The sequence below is a fragment of the Hypomesus nipponensis genome, chromosome 26 (assembly GCF_054491055.1).
Source record: "Hypomesus nipponensis isolate SF chromosome 26, ASM5449105v1, whole genome shotgun sequence".
NCBI lineage: Eukaryota > Metazoa > Chordata > Actinopteri > Osmeriformes > Osmeridae > Hypomesus > Hypomesus nipponensis.
This window is the reverse complement of record NC_140386.1, coordinates 11316445-11330469: the sequence shown is the minus strand read 5'-3', so window position 1 is coordinate 11330469 and position 14025 is coordinate 11316445. Positions and strand designations below refer to the sequence as shown.

Sequence of the window (14025 nt, the reverse complement as noted above, 5' to 3'; positions counted from 1 at the left end):
ATAAACAATATCAATATATCTGCCAGAGAACAGCCAAGAAGGTTGATTCATTTCAGACACATTTGCATCTCATGGTTTTAGATGGTTTTGAATTTTCAAATTGCCTAAAATAATGAGCTGGATCTGGGAAGATACCAATGGGTTAGGGTTAGATGGATTAAGCAGGAATTATCTATGGATGAGATCAGGAAGATCAGTTTGACCTTCGACTGGGGAAATGTTGAATCCACCTCTTTTTCCAGTTTTACCAAAGAATACCTTGACAAAATGTATGTAAGAATTATATAACTTCAGTCTTGGCAGTAATATATAATGTTAGATATAATGTTTTACATGAAACAATGAGTTAGCTATTCACAAACACAAAACAGTTATCTCGTATAGACATGGTCTAGAGGGGTTTGTCTCCATAATAGCTATATTTCCGAAATACAGTTTGTAGTGAATAATTAGCTATTCACAAAATAAACACTATGTTGCTTGAGGGCTTGAGCGAGTGCGTTACATATTCAAGAGATCATCAGATCACAAGACCCCAAATATTGATCAAATTATCACTTTAACTCCAAGAGTAGTAGATCTCCAGACCACTAGATCCCAGAGTGCAAGATTTCTAGACCACTATAGATCTACAGAGTGATAGATCTCTAGACCAATATAGATCTACAGAGTGATAGATCTCTAGACCAATATAGATATACAGAGTGATAGATCTCTAGACTAATATAGATCTACAGAGTGATAGATCTCTAGACCACTAGATCTGCAGAGTGATAGATCTCTAGACCAATATAGATCTACAGAGTGATAGATCTCTAGACCACTAGATCTGCAGAGTGATATATCTCTAGACCACTAGATCTGCAGAGTGATAGATCTCTAGACCACTAGATCTACAGAGTGATATCAGAAGCAACCACCTAGCTTGGTCACAATTTTAGATAATCGAAGAATATTTTACAGTTTAATTTTGTTTTCTACATTGTTGTCTTTAATAAAACTAGTTTCACTAGTTTAAATAACAACATGTTTAAGCTCAGTCTGTTGAAGGGTTAGTCTGTTGATTAACAAATAAACAAAAAGCTGATAAAAGGAGGAGGGGCGGGGCTGTTTCCTACTCAGTCTGGAGGCGGGGCTAAAACCTCCAACCACTGATGTCCAGTCTGTACAAGTCCAGGAAGTGAGGACCCTTGACCACACCCCTCTCCTCAGCAGATTGGTCAGCAGTCACAGGTTGGAGGAGAGCCTGGACCGCCTGGGGGCGGGGCCTGTCTCTGCCAGGCTTCCAGCAGTGTCCTTCTGGGGCTGTCCTGATTGTTCGAGTCTTATGGGATCCATTACTGCCCCGGCCTCCACACCTGCCCCTGCCCTCACCCCGGCCTCCACACCTGCCCCTGCCCTCACCCCGGCCCCCAGACCTGATAGAAAGCTAGGCAGGGGAGCCAGGGACCCCGCCCCCAGAGACCCCTGGTGGGTCAGAGGGACCCTGGGCTGGGCTGAGATGGTAGCAGGGAGGCCTCTTCTGTGTGTGGAAGTATGCGGTCGAGTGGGCTCAGGGGGGATGTGAGGGGGGCCGATGGAGGAGCAGGAAGCTTGTTTGGACCCGGGGGGGCTGGGGGCCGCAGGGGGGAACGTGTTGTGAGGGAGGGAGGGCTGGGAGGCAGAGAGAGCCCGCCCATCCTGACTCCGCTGGGAGGGGCTGCAGATGTGGCTCAGAGACAGCTGGGAGCCAAAGGGGGGCTCATGCTGGAGGGTCCACGCCGGGGTGACTAGGGGGCTAGGGCCAGGGGGGCCAGAGAGGGCATGGAGTGGGTGGGCCTGTTGGGGGCCGTGGGCTAGGGAGGACAGACTCTGCATCACCTGGAAACGCCTCACCACCCTGGGGGACTGGAGGGCCAACACCCCAGGCCCCCCCAGGAGGCCTGCCATGGGGGGGCAGAAGCTCATGGCCACAGCCTGCTGGAGGGTGCCCACCACGGAGCTGTGGATCTGGGAGCCGGGCGGGGAGGTGAAGGGGCTAGCGTGCGAGGGGGGAGGCAGGGTCATGGACATGGAGCGAGGTCGGGGGGGATCAACCTGTTGCACCATCTCACGGTCGTACTTCACGATCTCCTGGATCATCTCGTTCTCTCGGGTGTTGAAGACGCCAGAGTGGAGGTCATGCTGGACCTTGTGGAGGAGGAGGGAGTTCTTCTTACCTGGGGAGAGAGGGGGGAGGGAGAAAGAGCGAGAGAGAGCAAGAGAGAGAGAGAGAGAGAGAGAGAGGGGAGAGGGAGTAGAGGAGAGTATGGTTACCTGAGTACACTCTGTTCTCTGCATAATCATCAATCAATATTTATTTAGAGAAATAAGCAACTCAGTATTCAGCAGAAATTCAGCCAAAAAAATGACCCCCTCTTCTCCCTTCCTCCCCACCTCTCCTCTTTTCCCCTCCTCCCTTGACATGTCTGTCTAACACTGTCCCATCAGGGAGGGGGTTGGGAGAGGGGGGGGAGGGGGGGTTGGGAGAGGGGGGGGGAGGGGGGGTTGGGAGAGGGGGGGGGGGGTTGGGAGAGGGGGGGGGGGGGTTGGGAGAGGGGGGGGGGGTTGGGAGGGGGGGGGGGGAGGGGGTTGGGAGAGGGGGGGGGGGGGGTTGGGAGGGGGGGGGGGTTGGGAGAGGGGGGGGGGGGGTTGGGAGGGGGGGGGGGGGTTGGGAGAGGGGGGGGGGGTTGGGAGGGGGGGGGGGGGTTGGGAGAGGGGGGGGGGGGGGGGAGGGGGGGGGGGAGGGTTGGGAGCCTTGTTTTTGTCGAGTCACCTCTGAAGATATGAGATATGACAGAGACAGGGTGTCTGAGGCCTCAAAGTGTGTGTGTGTGTGTGCGACAGTGTGTGAGTGAGTGTGTGTGTGTGTGAGTGTTGGAGTGGTACTAGACATTTGAAGCTGATGTCGGAACTGAATTTGTCTTTGTTGATCAAGGAAAGCAACCAGGAAGACATCCCCCCTCCAGGGCCCCACCCCCTCCTGGGCCCCACCCCCTCCTGGGCCCCACCCCCTCCTGGGCCCCACCCCCTCCAGGGCCCCACCCCCTCCAGGGCCCCACCCCCTCCTGGGCCCCAGCCCTCCTGGGCCCCACCCCTCCTGGGCCCCACCCCCTCTAGCGCCCCACCCCCCCCAGGGCCCCACCCCCTCATGGGCTCTACCAACTCCAACCAATTGCAAGTATCCACATATCCAGTAGTGTCCAGGGGGCCCATGGGGTTGGGGGGCCGGGGGGCCCATGGGGTTGGGGGGCCGGGGGGGGGCGATGGGGTTGGGGGGACAGGTTGTGTTCTTGTGATGAGACAGGGTTGTGTCCAAACATGAGAAATATGTATATGTACATTTCAGAGGAAGCTCTTGGAAGAACTTCAAGGTGACCAAGATGAGAGAGAGGAGTATTGTGAATGTGATTCTGTTTTAATATTATTCGGTTTGTTGACTTTGATCTAGATGCCTGTAACCCTTCCAGAGCTGAACACACTCTGCTGTCATTAGGGGTCATTGGGGGTCAAATGGCTGAGTGGTTAGGGAGTTGGGCTATTAATCAGAAGGTTGCCGGTTCGATTTCCAGCTGTGCAAAATGACATTGTGTCCTTGAGCAAGGCACTTCACCTTACTTGCCTCGGGGAGAATGTCCCTGTATTTACTGTAAGTCGCTCTGGATAAGAGCATCTTCTAAATGTAATGTAAATAGTAAATTAGCTGCATTATCAGTCAAGTGTTAGCTGTGGTCCTCTTACTAATGGCAAGGCTATTAGCATGGTGGCTAGACTAGCAGATAGGGGGCTAGGCTATTAGCATGGTGGCTAGGCTAGCAGACAGGTAACTCGGGTTGGAATCTAGCTGCTATGGCAACAGCTGGATGGAGGCTTCTGTAAACATGTGATGCATCACAAGACCAAGACTGACATCAGCGCCAAGAAGCTGGTTAACACTTATGGTGTTTAAATAGCTGACTGTTGTTGAGGAGGGGAGGTGAGGAGGAGAGGAGAGGAGAGGGGGGAGCAGGAGGAGGAGAGGAGGAGGATGGGGGGGAGAGGGGAGAGAGCCAGAGCTTACCGATGCGGTCCAGTCTGTCGATGGCGACCGTCTCGAAAGCTCGCCTCATCATGGGGTACTCCTCCAGAACCTCGTTGAAGTTGTCCACAGACAGCGAGTACAGACGGCAGTAGGTGTCTGCCTTCACACTGGCTGTCCTACGGCCCCGCGTCAGCAGACAGATCTCTGGAGGCAGACAAACAGGCAGACAGGCAGACAGGCAGGCAGGCACAGGCAGACAGGCAGACAGGCAGGCAGGCAGGCAGGCAGTAGTTATCCTCCAGACAGAGATAAAGCTAGAGACAGCATCATTAAGACATTGCCATGGTGACACAGGTCACCGGTTAGTCTGCTGCTTGTTATTGTGCCAGCCTGCAGCTGCCTGGGGTAATGACATCATATCCTGCTTGAGAGTTCTAGAGCTGGAGAGTGACAGTTTGACAGCTTAGTTATGAGACAAGCCGCTTCCCTCTATTCAGGTGTGACTTCTCTACTCTCTCCTCTTCTGACCATCACTTCCATCGGTAAAAATTACTGCTGTTGCCTTGACAACCATATGCTCTTTTGCTCCGTCTGGAGAAGATTTTCCTTTTTTACTCTAATCACAAATCAAAACTCAAACATATACATGAGGCCCTCCCCCTCTTCCCCTCTTCCCCTCTTCCCCTATCCCCCTCTCTCCCTCTCTCCCTCTCTCCCTCTCTCCCTCTCTCCCTCTCTCCCTCTCTCCTCTCCTCTAACCCCCAGCCTCTCCTGTCCTCTAACCCCAGCCTCTCCTGTCCTCTAACCCCAGCCTCTACTACTCTACTCTGATCTTGATTCTCTGAGGATTCATTTGCTTTTTCCTATCCTTCCCTCCCTTCCTTCTTTCTTTCCTTTCCTTCCATCACTCCTTCTACAGACCCCATCCATCTCTTTGTCATCATTGTTACAGGCTGACACACACACACACACACAGACACACACACAGACACACGCACACAGACACACACAGACCTCTGGCCTCTGTTGTGACAGACACCCTCCAGACTCCAGGAGCCCCTCACAGGGTTAACCCTAACCCTCCAGACTCCAGGAGCCCCTCACAGGGTTAACCCTAACAGATGTATGCTGAGAGGAGAGGGAGGGGACAGACAGGAGAGAGGAGGAGAGGAAAATAGGACACCCCCTCACCTCCAAAGTATGACCCGTCCATCAGCTTCATCCCCGTAGTTGCCTTGGTGATGACACTGACCACGCCGTGCTGGATGAAGTACATCTTCCTGCCCACTGTGCCCTCCCGCACGATGTAGTCCCCTGGCTGGAACACCTCGAAGCGCAGCTGGGTCAACATGGCCGTCACAAAGTTGGGATCAGCATTGGCGAACAGAGGCATGGACGCCACCAGCTTACGACAGTTGAAGTTGACAATTTCCTGGAAGGGAGAGGAAGATGTGAGAAAAAAAAAAAAAAAAAGGCTCAAGACGCACTTGTTCCGGGAGTACAACGGCAGTTAGGAATGTTTGGCTGGACCTGATGTTTCCTTCAGGATCACAATGACTCTTATTGAGAGCCTTGTTGCTCTTGCTGGTTAGTTGAAACTGACTTAAAACTATTGTACTTGCTGTGTAATATATTTTTGTTGCTTGCTTTTTTCCCGCAAGTACACCCTTGCACTTTTTCGAGGTTCATGTTGTTTAATTGTATCTTGCTTAACTACATGCTCTTATGGTTCTTCCCTTTGGCACTTATTTTGGTTGTTCACAATGTGTGCTTCATGTTTTGATTACCCACAGTGTTTGGGGCTATCTCATTGTTATGATCTGTGACCTATGCACTTTTGTAAAGCTCTATTTTGGAAGTCGCTTTGGATAACAGCGTCTGCTAAATGCATAAACGTAAATGTAAGATTATAGGAAATATGATGAACATGATGAGTGTAACCTTTTTGTAAAGTGTTGCTGGAATTACAACCACAGTTTAGTTTGACTGATTTTAGGGTGTATTTGGTTACGTTCCCTAGAGGAGACAGTAGGGTTAGGGTGGCTTTGTGGGCAGCTTGCAGGGGTGGTTTCAGCTAGGGGAGGTGTGTTTGTTTGGTGCTACCTGACGTAGTGGCTCGTTCAGCTCCTCCAGGATGCTCTCCTCATCAAACATCTTTCCCTGGTAACGATGCTCATAGTAGTCATGGATCCTCTGGCGGAAGTCTGCCGGCAGCTTGTGGAAAGACATGTACTGTTCTACCTGTTTATACTGGAGAGAGAGACATGTACTGATCTACCTGTTTATACTGGAGAGAGAGACATGTACTGATCTACCTGTTTATACTGGAGAGAGACATGTACTGATCTACCTGTTTATACTGGAGAGAGACATGAACTGATCTACCTGTTTATACTGGAGAGAGACATGTACTGTTCTACCTGTTTATACTGGAGAGAGAGACATGTACTGATCTACCTGTTTATACTGGAGAGAGAGACAATTACTGATCTACCTGTTTATACTGGAGAGAGAGACAGGTACTGATCTACCTGTTTATACTGGAGAGAGAGACAGGTACTGATCTACCTGTTTATACTGGAGAGAGAGACAGGTACTGATCTACCTGTTTATACTGGAGAGAGAGACATGTACTGATCTACCTGTTTATACTGGAGAGAGAGACAGGTACTGATCTACCTGTTTATACTGGAGAGAGACATGTACTGATCTACCTGTTTATACTGGAGAGAGAGACATGTACTGTTTTACCTGTTTATATTGGAGAGAGAGACATGTACTGATCTACCTGTTTATACTGGAGAGAGAGACATGTACTGATCTACCTGTTTATATTGGAGAGAGAGACATGTACTGTTCACATACAAAGAGGGGATTGGAAGAAAGATCATTCTACCTAATTAACTTCATCATAGAATTCCCTCAAAACAACATCCTATTAGATCCCTCTGTTTTGCTCATAAGCCTATTTTGATCAGAATTTAATTCACTTCTATTAATTAGAATGAGAAATGGTGTCTGGAACCAACTGCTTTCATAACATACCAGACTGTCTCTCTCTCTTTCACACACACATACCATACAAATACTTTGACGAACACAGCTATACACACACACTGTTAAAAACATACACTCAATCACTGACACACACACTTTGTCACACAAACACGCTTGGTTTGTCTGTGCCAGGAGTTTGTCTTCCACTGTGATAACAGTGTTGCCAAGGTTACATAACAGTGATGACTGACTACTGTGTATCTTAGTTTCCAGGGCGACAGACTATGTTGCTGTGTTGGCAGGGGTGACACACTACTGACCACCTACAACTCTCTCTTTCACTCTCTTTCCTTCCTCCCCCTCCTCTGTCTCCCTTCCTCTGCCCCTCTCCACCCCTCCTCTCCCTCCCAATCTCTCTCTCCCTCCCCCCTCTTTCAACATGTGTCACCATGAGCCCTCCCAGGGACTGGCTGACCAATCAGAGAACAGCACAACCAATCAGAAAGCAGCTCCCTCCCCCTCAGTGTCTTGGGCCTACCTTCTCCTGGTACTGTCGTTGTGAGGAGTCCAGTGATTGGATGAGGGCGGTGGCGTGTCCTATGAACATGGCGTAGCAGGTGGCGCCCACGATCATACTGAGCATGGTCAGCCAGATGTCTGAAGCGCTCTCAGGGGCCTGGCGACCGTAACCAATACACAGCATGTGACTCATGGCCTTGAAGAGAGCGAAGGAGTAGAGCTCACTCCAGGAGTCATTCTGGAGAGGGGGGAGAGAATGTAAGAGGGAGAGATTTAGACAGCCCCAGCCTCACCTCCCAGCCTCAGAGCAGAGATACACAGCAGTCCAACACAGCAGCTCTGGGACCAAAATAAACACCCACAGTCACAGGGTGCTGCTTGACAGAGATGTCAGATATGACCCCTTAGTGACCCTGCATAGCACTGCTGGGGTCCTGGAGAAACACACCAGGAACACAGTCCTGCTGTCAACTCCCTCTCCCTACGAGCCACCAATTAAGGGGTCAAGATCCTAGTGAGTGTGTGTGTGTATGTGTGTGTGTGTGTGTGTGTGTGTGTGTGTGTGAACGGTGTAAGGGGTTTCTATCCATGTCAGACACTCATAATTTGTAAAAACACCGAAGTGATACACACATACACAGGCAGTCAGACAGACAGACAGACAGACAGACAGTCAGGCAGTCAGACAGGCAGCCAGGCAGCCAGGCAGTCAGGCAGTCAGGCAGCCAGCCAGGCAGCCAGCCAGACACACAGACACAGACACAGACACACACACAGACACACAGACAGGGCTGTCTCCTGTGTCAGAATGCAGGCTGTGCTACGGTAGAAGCAGCAGGGTTATATAATAGATATGAGATCTGATCAGTTTCCTGCAGAGTACTATACAACACACACACACACGCTCCTGGGCATCAGAGCAGAGCGTCAGGTGTGTGTGTGTATCACGGAGATCATTTAACGCTGTGTCTCTCATTTGTGACCTTGATGGCAGATAGTCACATCCTGTCTCTCTCTCTGCCTGTCCAACTGTCTAGCTGCCTGTCTAGCTGCCTGCCTTGTCTGCCTGTTTGCCTGTTTGCCTGTTTGTCTGTCTCGAGGTTAAAGGGGAAGGTGTGTGTGTGTTTGAGTCGGGTGGCTGAGTGGTTAGGGAATCGGGCTAGTAATCAGAAGGTTGCTGGTGTGTGTGTGTGTCGTACCACCATCTTGTTAAGGGACACCCAGCAGTTTGGGGGGAAGTCCTGCAGCATGGGAACCAGGAACTGAAGACACCCATCCCAGTGACACAGCAGCAGCATCATACCAATCAGGTTGAAGATCCGCATCACTGCACTGGCCAGGTCGTAGGTCATGTGGAAGATCTGGTGGAGAGGACGTTTAGAGTTAGTGTGTGTAGGGTTCATGTGTGTCTTAGTCTGTGTTTGTGTGTAGAGGTAGTGTGTACACTGAGTGAATGCGTAAAGTGAGTGTGTGTTTGAGAGTGAGTGTGTGTTTGAGATGGAGTGTGTGTTTGAGTTAGAGGAGGGGAGGGTAAGCTGCAGTAGGAAGATCTGGTCAGACTCCCGCAGTGATGGATGTGGTGTTATGGTGATGGATGTGGTCTAATGATGATGGATGTGGTCTGGTCTGGCCGGCATACATCACTGTCAGCTGGGGAACAAGTGAACTCTTCAGGACCTGGACAGACACTCTGGAAATCTGCCTGCCTGCCTGCCTGCCTGCCTGCCTGCCTGCCTGCCTGCCTGCCTGCCTGCCTGCCTGCCTGCCTGCCTGCCTGCCTGCCTGCCTGCCTGCCTGCCTGCCTGCCTGCCTGCCTGCCTGCCTGCCTGCCTGCCTGCCTGCCTGCCTGCCTGCCTGCCTGCCTGCCTGCCTGCCTGCCTGCCTGCCTGCCTGCCTGCCTGCCTGCCTGCCTGCCTGCCTGCCTGCCTGCCTGCCTGCCTGCCTGCCTGCCTGCCTGCCTGCCTGCCTGCCTGCCTGCCTGCCTGCCTGCCTGCCTGCCTGCCTGCCTGCCTGCCTGCCTGCCTGCCTGCCTGCCTGCCTGCCTGCCTGCCTGCCTGCCTGCCTGCCTGCCTGCCTGCCTGCCTGCCTGCCTGCCTGCCTGCCTGCCTGCCTGCCTGCCTGCCTGCCTGCCTGCCTGCCTGCCTGCCTGCCTGCCTGCCTGCCTGCCTGCCTGCCTGCCTGCCTGCCTGCCTGCCTGCCTGCCTGCCTGCCTGCCTGCCTGCCTGCCTGCCTGCCTGCCTGCCTGCCTGCCTGCCTGCCTGCCTGCCTGCCTGCCTGCCTGCCTGCCTGCCTGCCTGCCTGCCTGCCTGCCTGCCTGCCTGCCTGCCTGCCTGCCTGCCTGCCTGCCTGCCTGCCTGCCTGCCTGCCTGCCTGCCTGCCTGCCTGCCTGCCTGCCTGCCTGCCTGCCTGCCTGCCTGCCTGCCTGCCTGCCTGCCTGCCTGCCTGCCTGCCTGCCTGCCTGCCTGCCTGCCTGCCTGCCTGCCTGCCTGCCTGCCCAGTCCCACTCTGGTCTAGCAAAGAAAACATCAAACATACCTTAGCATACCCTAGACTAGCCTGGCATGTGCTTAATGTGAGTCACATGATCCGGCCTACCTCCTCCCATTGGTGGATGTAGCGTATGAGCCTGGAGAGACGCAGCAGGCGCAGCAGGCTGAGGATCTTGGTGAAGCGGACGATCCGGAGCGCCCGGGCTGTCTTGTACACCTCCGAGTCCAGCCCCTTCTCCACCATCAGGAAGATATAGTCTACAGGGATGGACGACACAAAGTCCACCAGGAACCAGCTCCTCAGGTAGCGCCGCTTTATCCTGCCGGGGTCCAGGATGATCTCTGTGTTGTCCTCGAACACAATGCCCGTGCGGAAGTTGAGCAGCAGGTCCATGAGGAAGAAGGTGTCGGAGACCACGTTGAAGATGATCCAGGGCGTGGTGGTCTCATCCTTGAAGAAGGTGATGCCCACGGGGATGATGATCAGGTTACCCACCATGAACATCAGCATGGTGAAGTCCCAGTAGAACCTTAAACAGGTCAGGGAGACAGGTCAGGGAGACAGGTCAGGGAGACAGGTCAGGGAGACAGGTCAGGGAGACAGGTCAGGGAGACAGGTCAGGGAGACAGGTCAGGGAGACAGGTCAGGGAGACAGGCAGACCAACACAAACAGAGAAGGGGGAATACATGGAATCATATCCTTCAGTATAAATCAGGATCCTGCTGTTGACGTTTATATCACGTGACTCATCTGGAACTATGCCCTGTCTCTCACAGCGCCATCTCGAAACATTTCCCCTCACCGGAGTTACGCCCGCACGCAGATTACAATATCACTCCAGGTATATCAACTATATCCACTCACTTATGGCAAGGTCACGAGAAGGACTGGAGGGCAGGGAGTAACGTGAGTGGCTGATGAATTGATTCTAAATCCTGCACACGCGGACGAAGGACAACGCAGAAACCAAAATAGCACGATCCCCTCTGACCGCTACGGACAACAATGCCTTCAAAGTGTACAGTGGAATTTAATGCGCGAACATGTGCGCGTTAGTTTATCAATTTATGGAATACTATTCAAGCTGATATTACAGATGCATAAATATACTAGAGTGGCAGGCCGGTGGTCAAAATAAATTTAACTAAAACTTCCTGGTGTTCCCGTATTAAATTCAGCAGACAGTGTAATATCAGTGAATCAATAGATGACTCGGTGTCAACTCAAGCAAGGGGTGAGAACGGACCGGGCTGGGTCGGGATTCTATAGTCACATAGGCCTACATCTTAGAAACGCGATTTAATGACAGGCGTGGAGACCAGACGGACTTGATCACCAAGCCTGACCACGGTGTCTGGTTACATTTTATCCGCCAAGCGAGAGCTACACAGATTTGGAAAGTTTGTGAATAGATTGATTGTTTGTCTTTGGAGGAAACTAGATGCTCTTAAAAATAAAAAATAAATAGTGCAGATCTGATGTCCTGAGCTGTCCGTGGTGCTGAAACATTTCGAAAGATTTCAGTCTTTCTCTACAGGTGGAACGCTCATTTATCAATTGGGAAGTGATCAGGCACGCATAAAAACCCTCAAGGACGTCACGCGCGGTTTCATAACACACAACAAGTTATGTGGCGTAGAGTATTTAGCTATCACCTCCCAACTGCAGCAGAAAACAATAAAAAGTGAAAACTAAAACATACAGGTAACTATAGTTGTAATTGAGAGGTTGTGAAGATTGTGATCATCACGACCCCAAATAAAGCGTTTAATCTCTCCAGGAGTTTGTGTTTAACGCTAGCTCTACAGTGGCGAAGATAGCTCGGGTCAATCATTTTACTATAGCTAAACACTCAAATCATAATGAAACAATTGCGTGAGGATCTTTGACCTGGTTTTAGGTTTATAACTCAGTTTTAAAGTCTTACAGAACATATCTCTAAATTAAATGGTCAATGTTATGACAAAATAAGGAGATATTGAATTTTTCAATAACTTCTGCCATCTAATATTGGTGGATTTCTAGCCTATATTGTTGTTTACGCGTGCCAAAATGTACACTACACTGCTCGAGCTGTACCTGAAGTCGCTGTATGGGTGAATAATCCAGTTTCCCGCCGATTTCATGCGCTCTTGTTCTTTTTCCACCGCTTTCTGGCTCCCGAACATGCGCAGGGAGAACTTGTTGACGCCGGGCTGCAGCATGGAGCTGAACTGCCGCTGCATGTAGGTCCGGTTGTCCCTCTGGCCCAAATCGTCCAGCACGGGATGCCCGTCCTCACCCTTGGAAAGCGGGATAAAATTCCCGGACTGAGTCGGTTGGCTCTGGGTCGGTCCCGGTCCGGGAACAGGAGGTTGCGGTTTACAGCTGGGAGAGTTGGAGGAAAAAACTCTGGAGTCTTTTTTCTCCCTTGGCCCCGGGGTCTGGGGCAGCGACCCCACGGAGGTAACGGAACATTCCATGTCGGCGACGGTAGAGTCACATACAGCTGTCTCAACAGTCCGCTTCTCCTGGCTCGAGCTGACTGGAGCCTGGATCGTGGAAGGGCTCGGGTCTCTTCTGCAGGCTCCGTTTTTGTTGTAAATCATCCCGGTGCTTCCTTCACCTGTCACTCCGGTGGTGAAGTCGGTAACGGCTGCTTGTGTGACTGAGCGCACTCCGCCTTTGTAGCTCGAGCTGCCACGACCGGCAGCGTCTCCTTGGCATAGCAACGCAGCGGCAGCGCGTGTGGAAGTGAGAGGTGTGGACTGCTCGCTGTGCAGGAGCCGCAGATCGTTGTTGTTGGAGTTCTTGCGCGTGCCTGCGGCTGCTCCCCCTCCTGGCCTATAGGTCTTCATCTTGAGACATCCACCTTTACCGTCGCAGCCGACCGAACCGACTCGGCGAAACGATCCGGCAGGAATTTTGATTCATCGTCTCCATCCTCGTGCATGGCAGAGGACTCCAGAAGCACTTCAGGACCAGGCAGCACCAGCGGCGTTGCCATGGATGCAATCTGGCTGCTGCTGCTTGTCGTTCATCACGCTAACACTGGGGTCCACCTCAACCGATCAAACGGCAGTGGTGGCCCACGCGGGGGGGGGGGGGGGTATCAACAGAAATATTGGATGAAGAATTACAATCCAAAGCAAATGGATGTATTATTTATTTGATTTATTAGGCTTAAGATATGGCAGGGGGAGTTAGTGTGTGAGACTTTTAAAGGACAAACTACTCAGTGGCGGAGTGAGACACAGTAAAAAGCATCAGAATACTTGATCAATTATTTAAAAACAGCAATCATCAAGTTCATCCAGGTCACGGCTATTTTGTAAAACGACATTAATACAATTAATACATGATCGCATTATAAGTAGTGCCCCCCCAGCCTACAGGCTGAGTATAGTGGTGAAGGGAAGAGAAGAAGTCATGTTGACATTTCAACTAATTCCCTTTTACGCGCGGCGTATTACGCACGGCTGAAGGCGGCCTCGTGAGCGTTTCTCCAAATAATTCTCAAGAAAACCGTGGAGAACGATTCTGACTGTTTTCAGTTAACATCAGTTCGAGTAATGGCATTAAGGTAGTGACGACGGTCGATAGTGCACGAGGTACTGCGCACGCACACACACTGAGCTTATATATTTTAGCCACAATATATTGGATTTTACAGTCGAATGAGTTACTTAGGATATTGTTTTGGAGAAGAGAAAAAGCTATCCAAGGATATACTGACAGCGGTAACGGAAACGGATGCTCCTAGTGTTGAAATGGGAAGACAAGCATCGTGTCCAAACACTGGCCAGCTACAGTCTGCAAACACCAGCTCTTCAGCAAATGTTACATTTTATAACCATAAAAAAAAAAAAAAAAAACTTCTGTTATTTGTATACTAAATAACAAAATCATACATAAAGGAGCTTAATGTCTTTGAAAGTATTTTTTGCAGAGGAACAAACCTGTCTACTCAGTTTCCAAATTGCCTTCTAGGACAGCGCTT

At 51.3% G+C, this 14025-nt stretch overlaps 1 protein-coding gene across 1 annotated transcript; it reads right to left on the bottom strand.

Annotated features, from left to right (window-relative positions):
- Window positions 1-303: 303 nt before the first annotated feature.
- On the bottom strand, window positions 304-12556 carry hcn2b (hyperpolarization activated cyclic nucleotide-gated potassium channel 2b). Its single transcript, XM_084692606.1, has 8 exons — window positions 12126-12556; window positions 10151-10574; window positions 8755-8916; window positions 7575-7793; window positions 6143-6289; window positions 5231-5471; window positions 4079-4243; window positions 304-2198 (listed from the first exon to the last, which is right to left on the bottom strand). The coding sequence occupies exons 1-8, from the start codon at window positions 12506-12508 to the stop codon at window positions 1228-1230; spliced, it is 2712 nt and encodes a 903-aa protein (XP_084548732.1). The 5' UTR covers window positions 12509-12556; the 3' UTR covers window positions 304-1227.
- Window positions 12557-14025: the final 1469 nt, after the last annotated feature.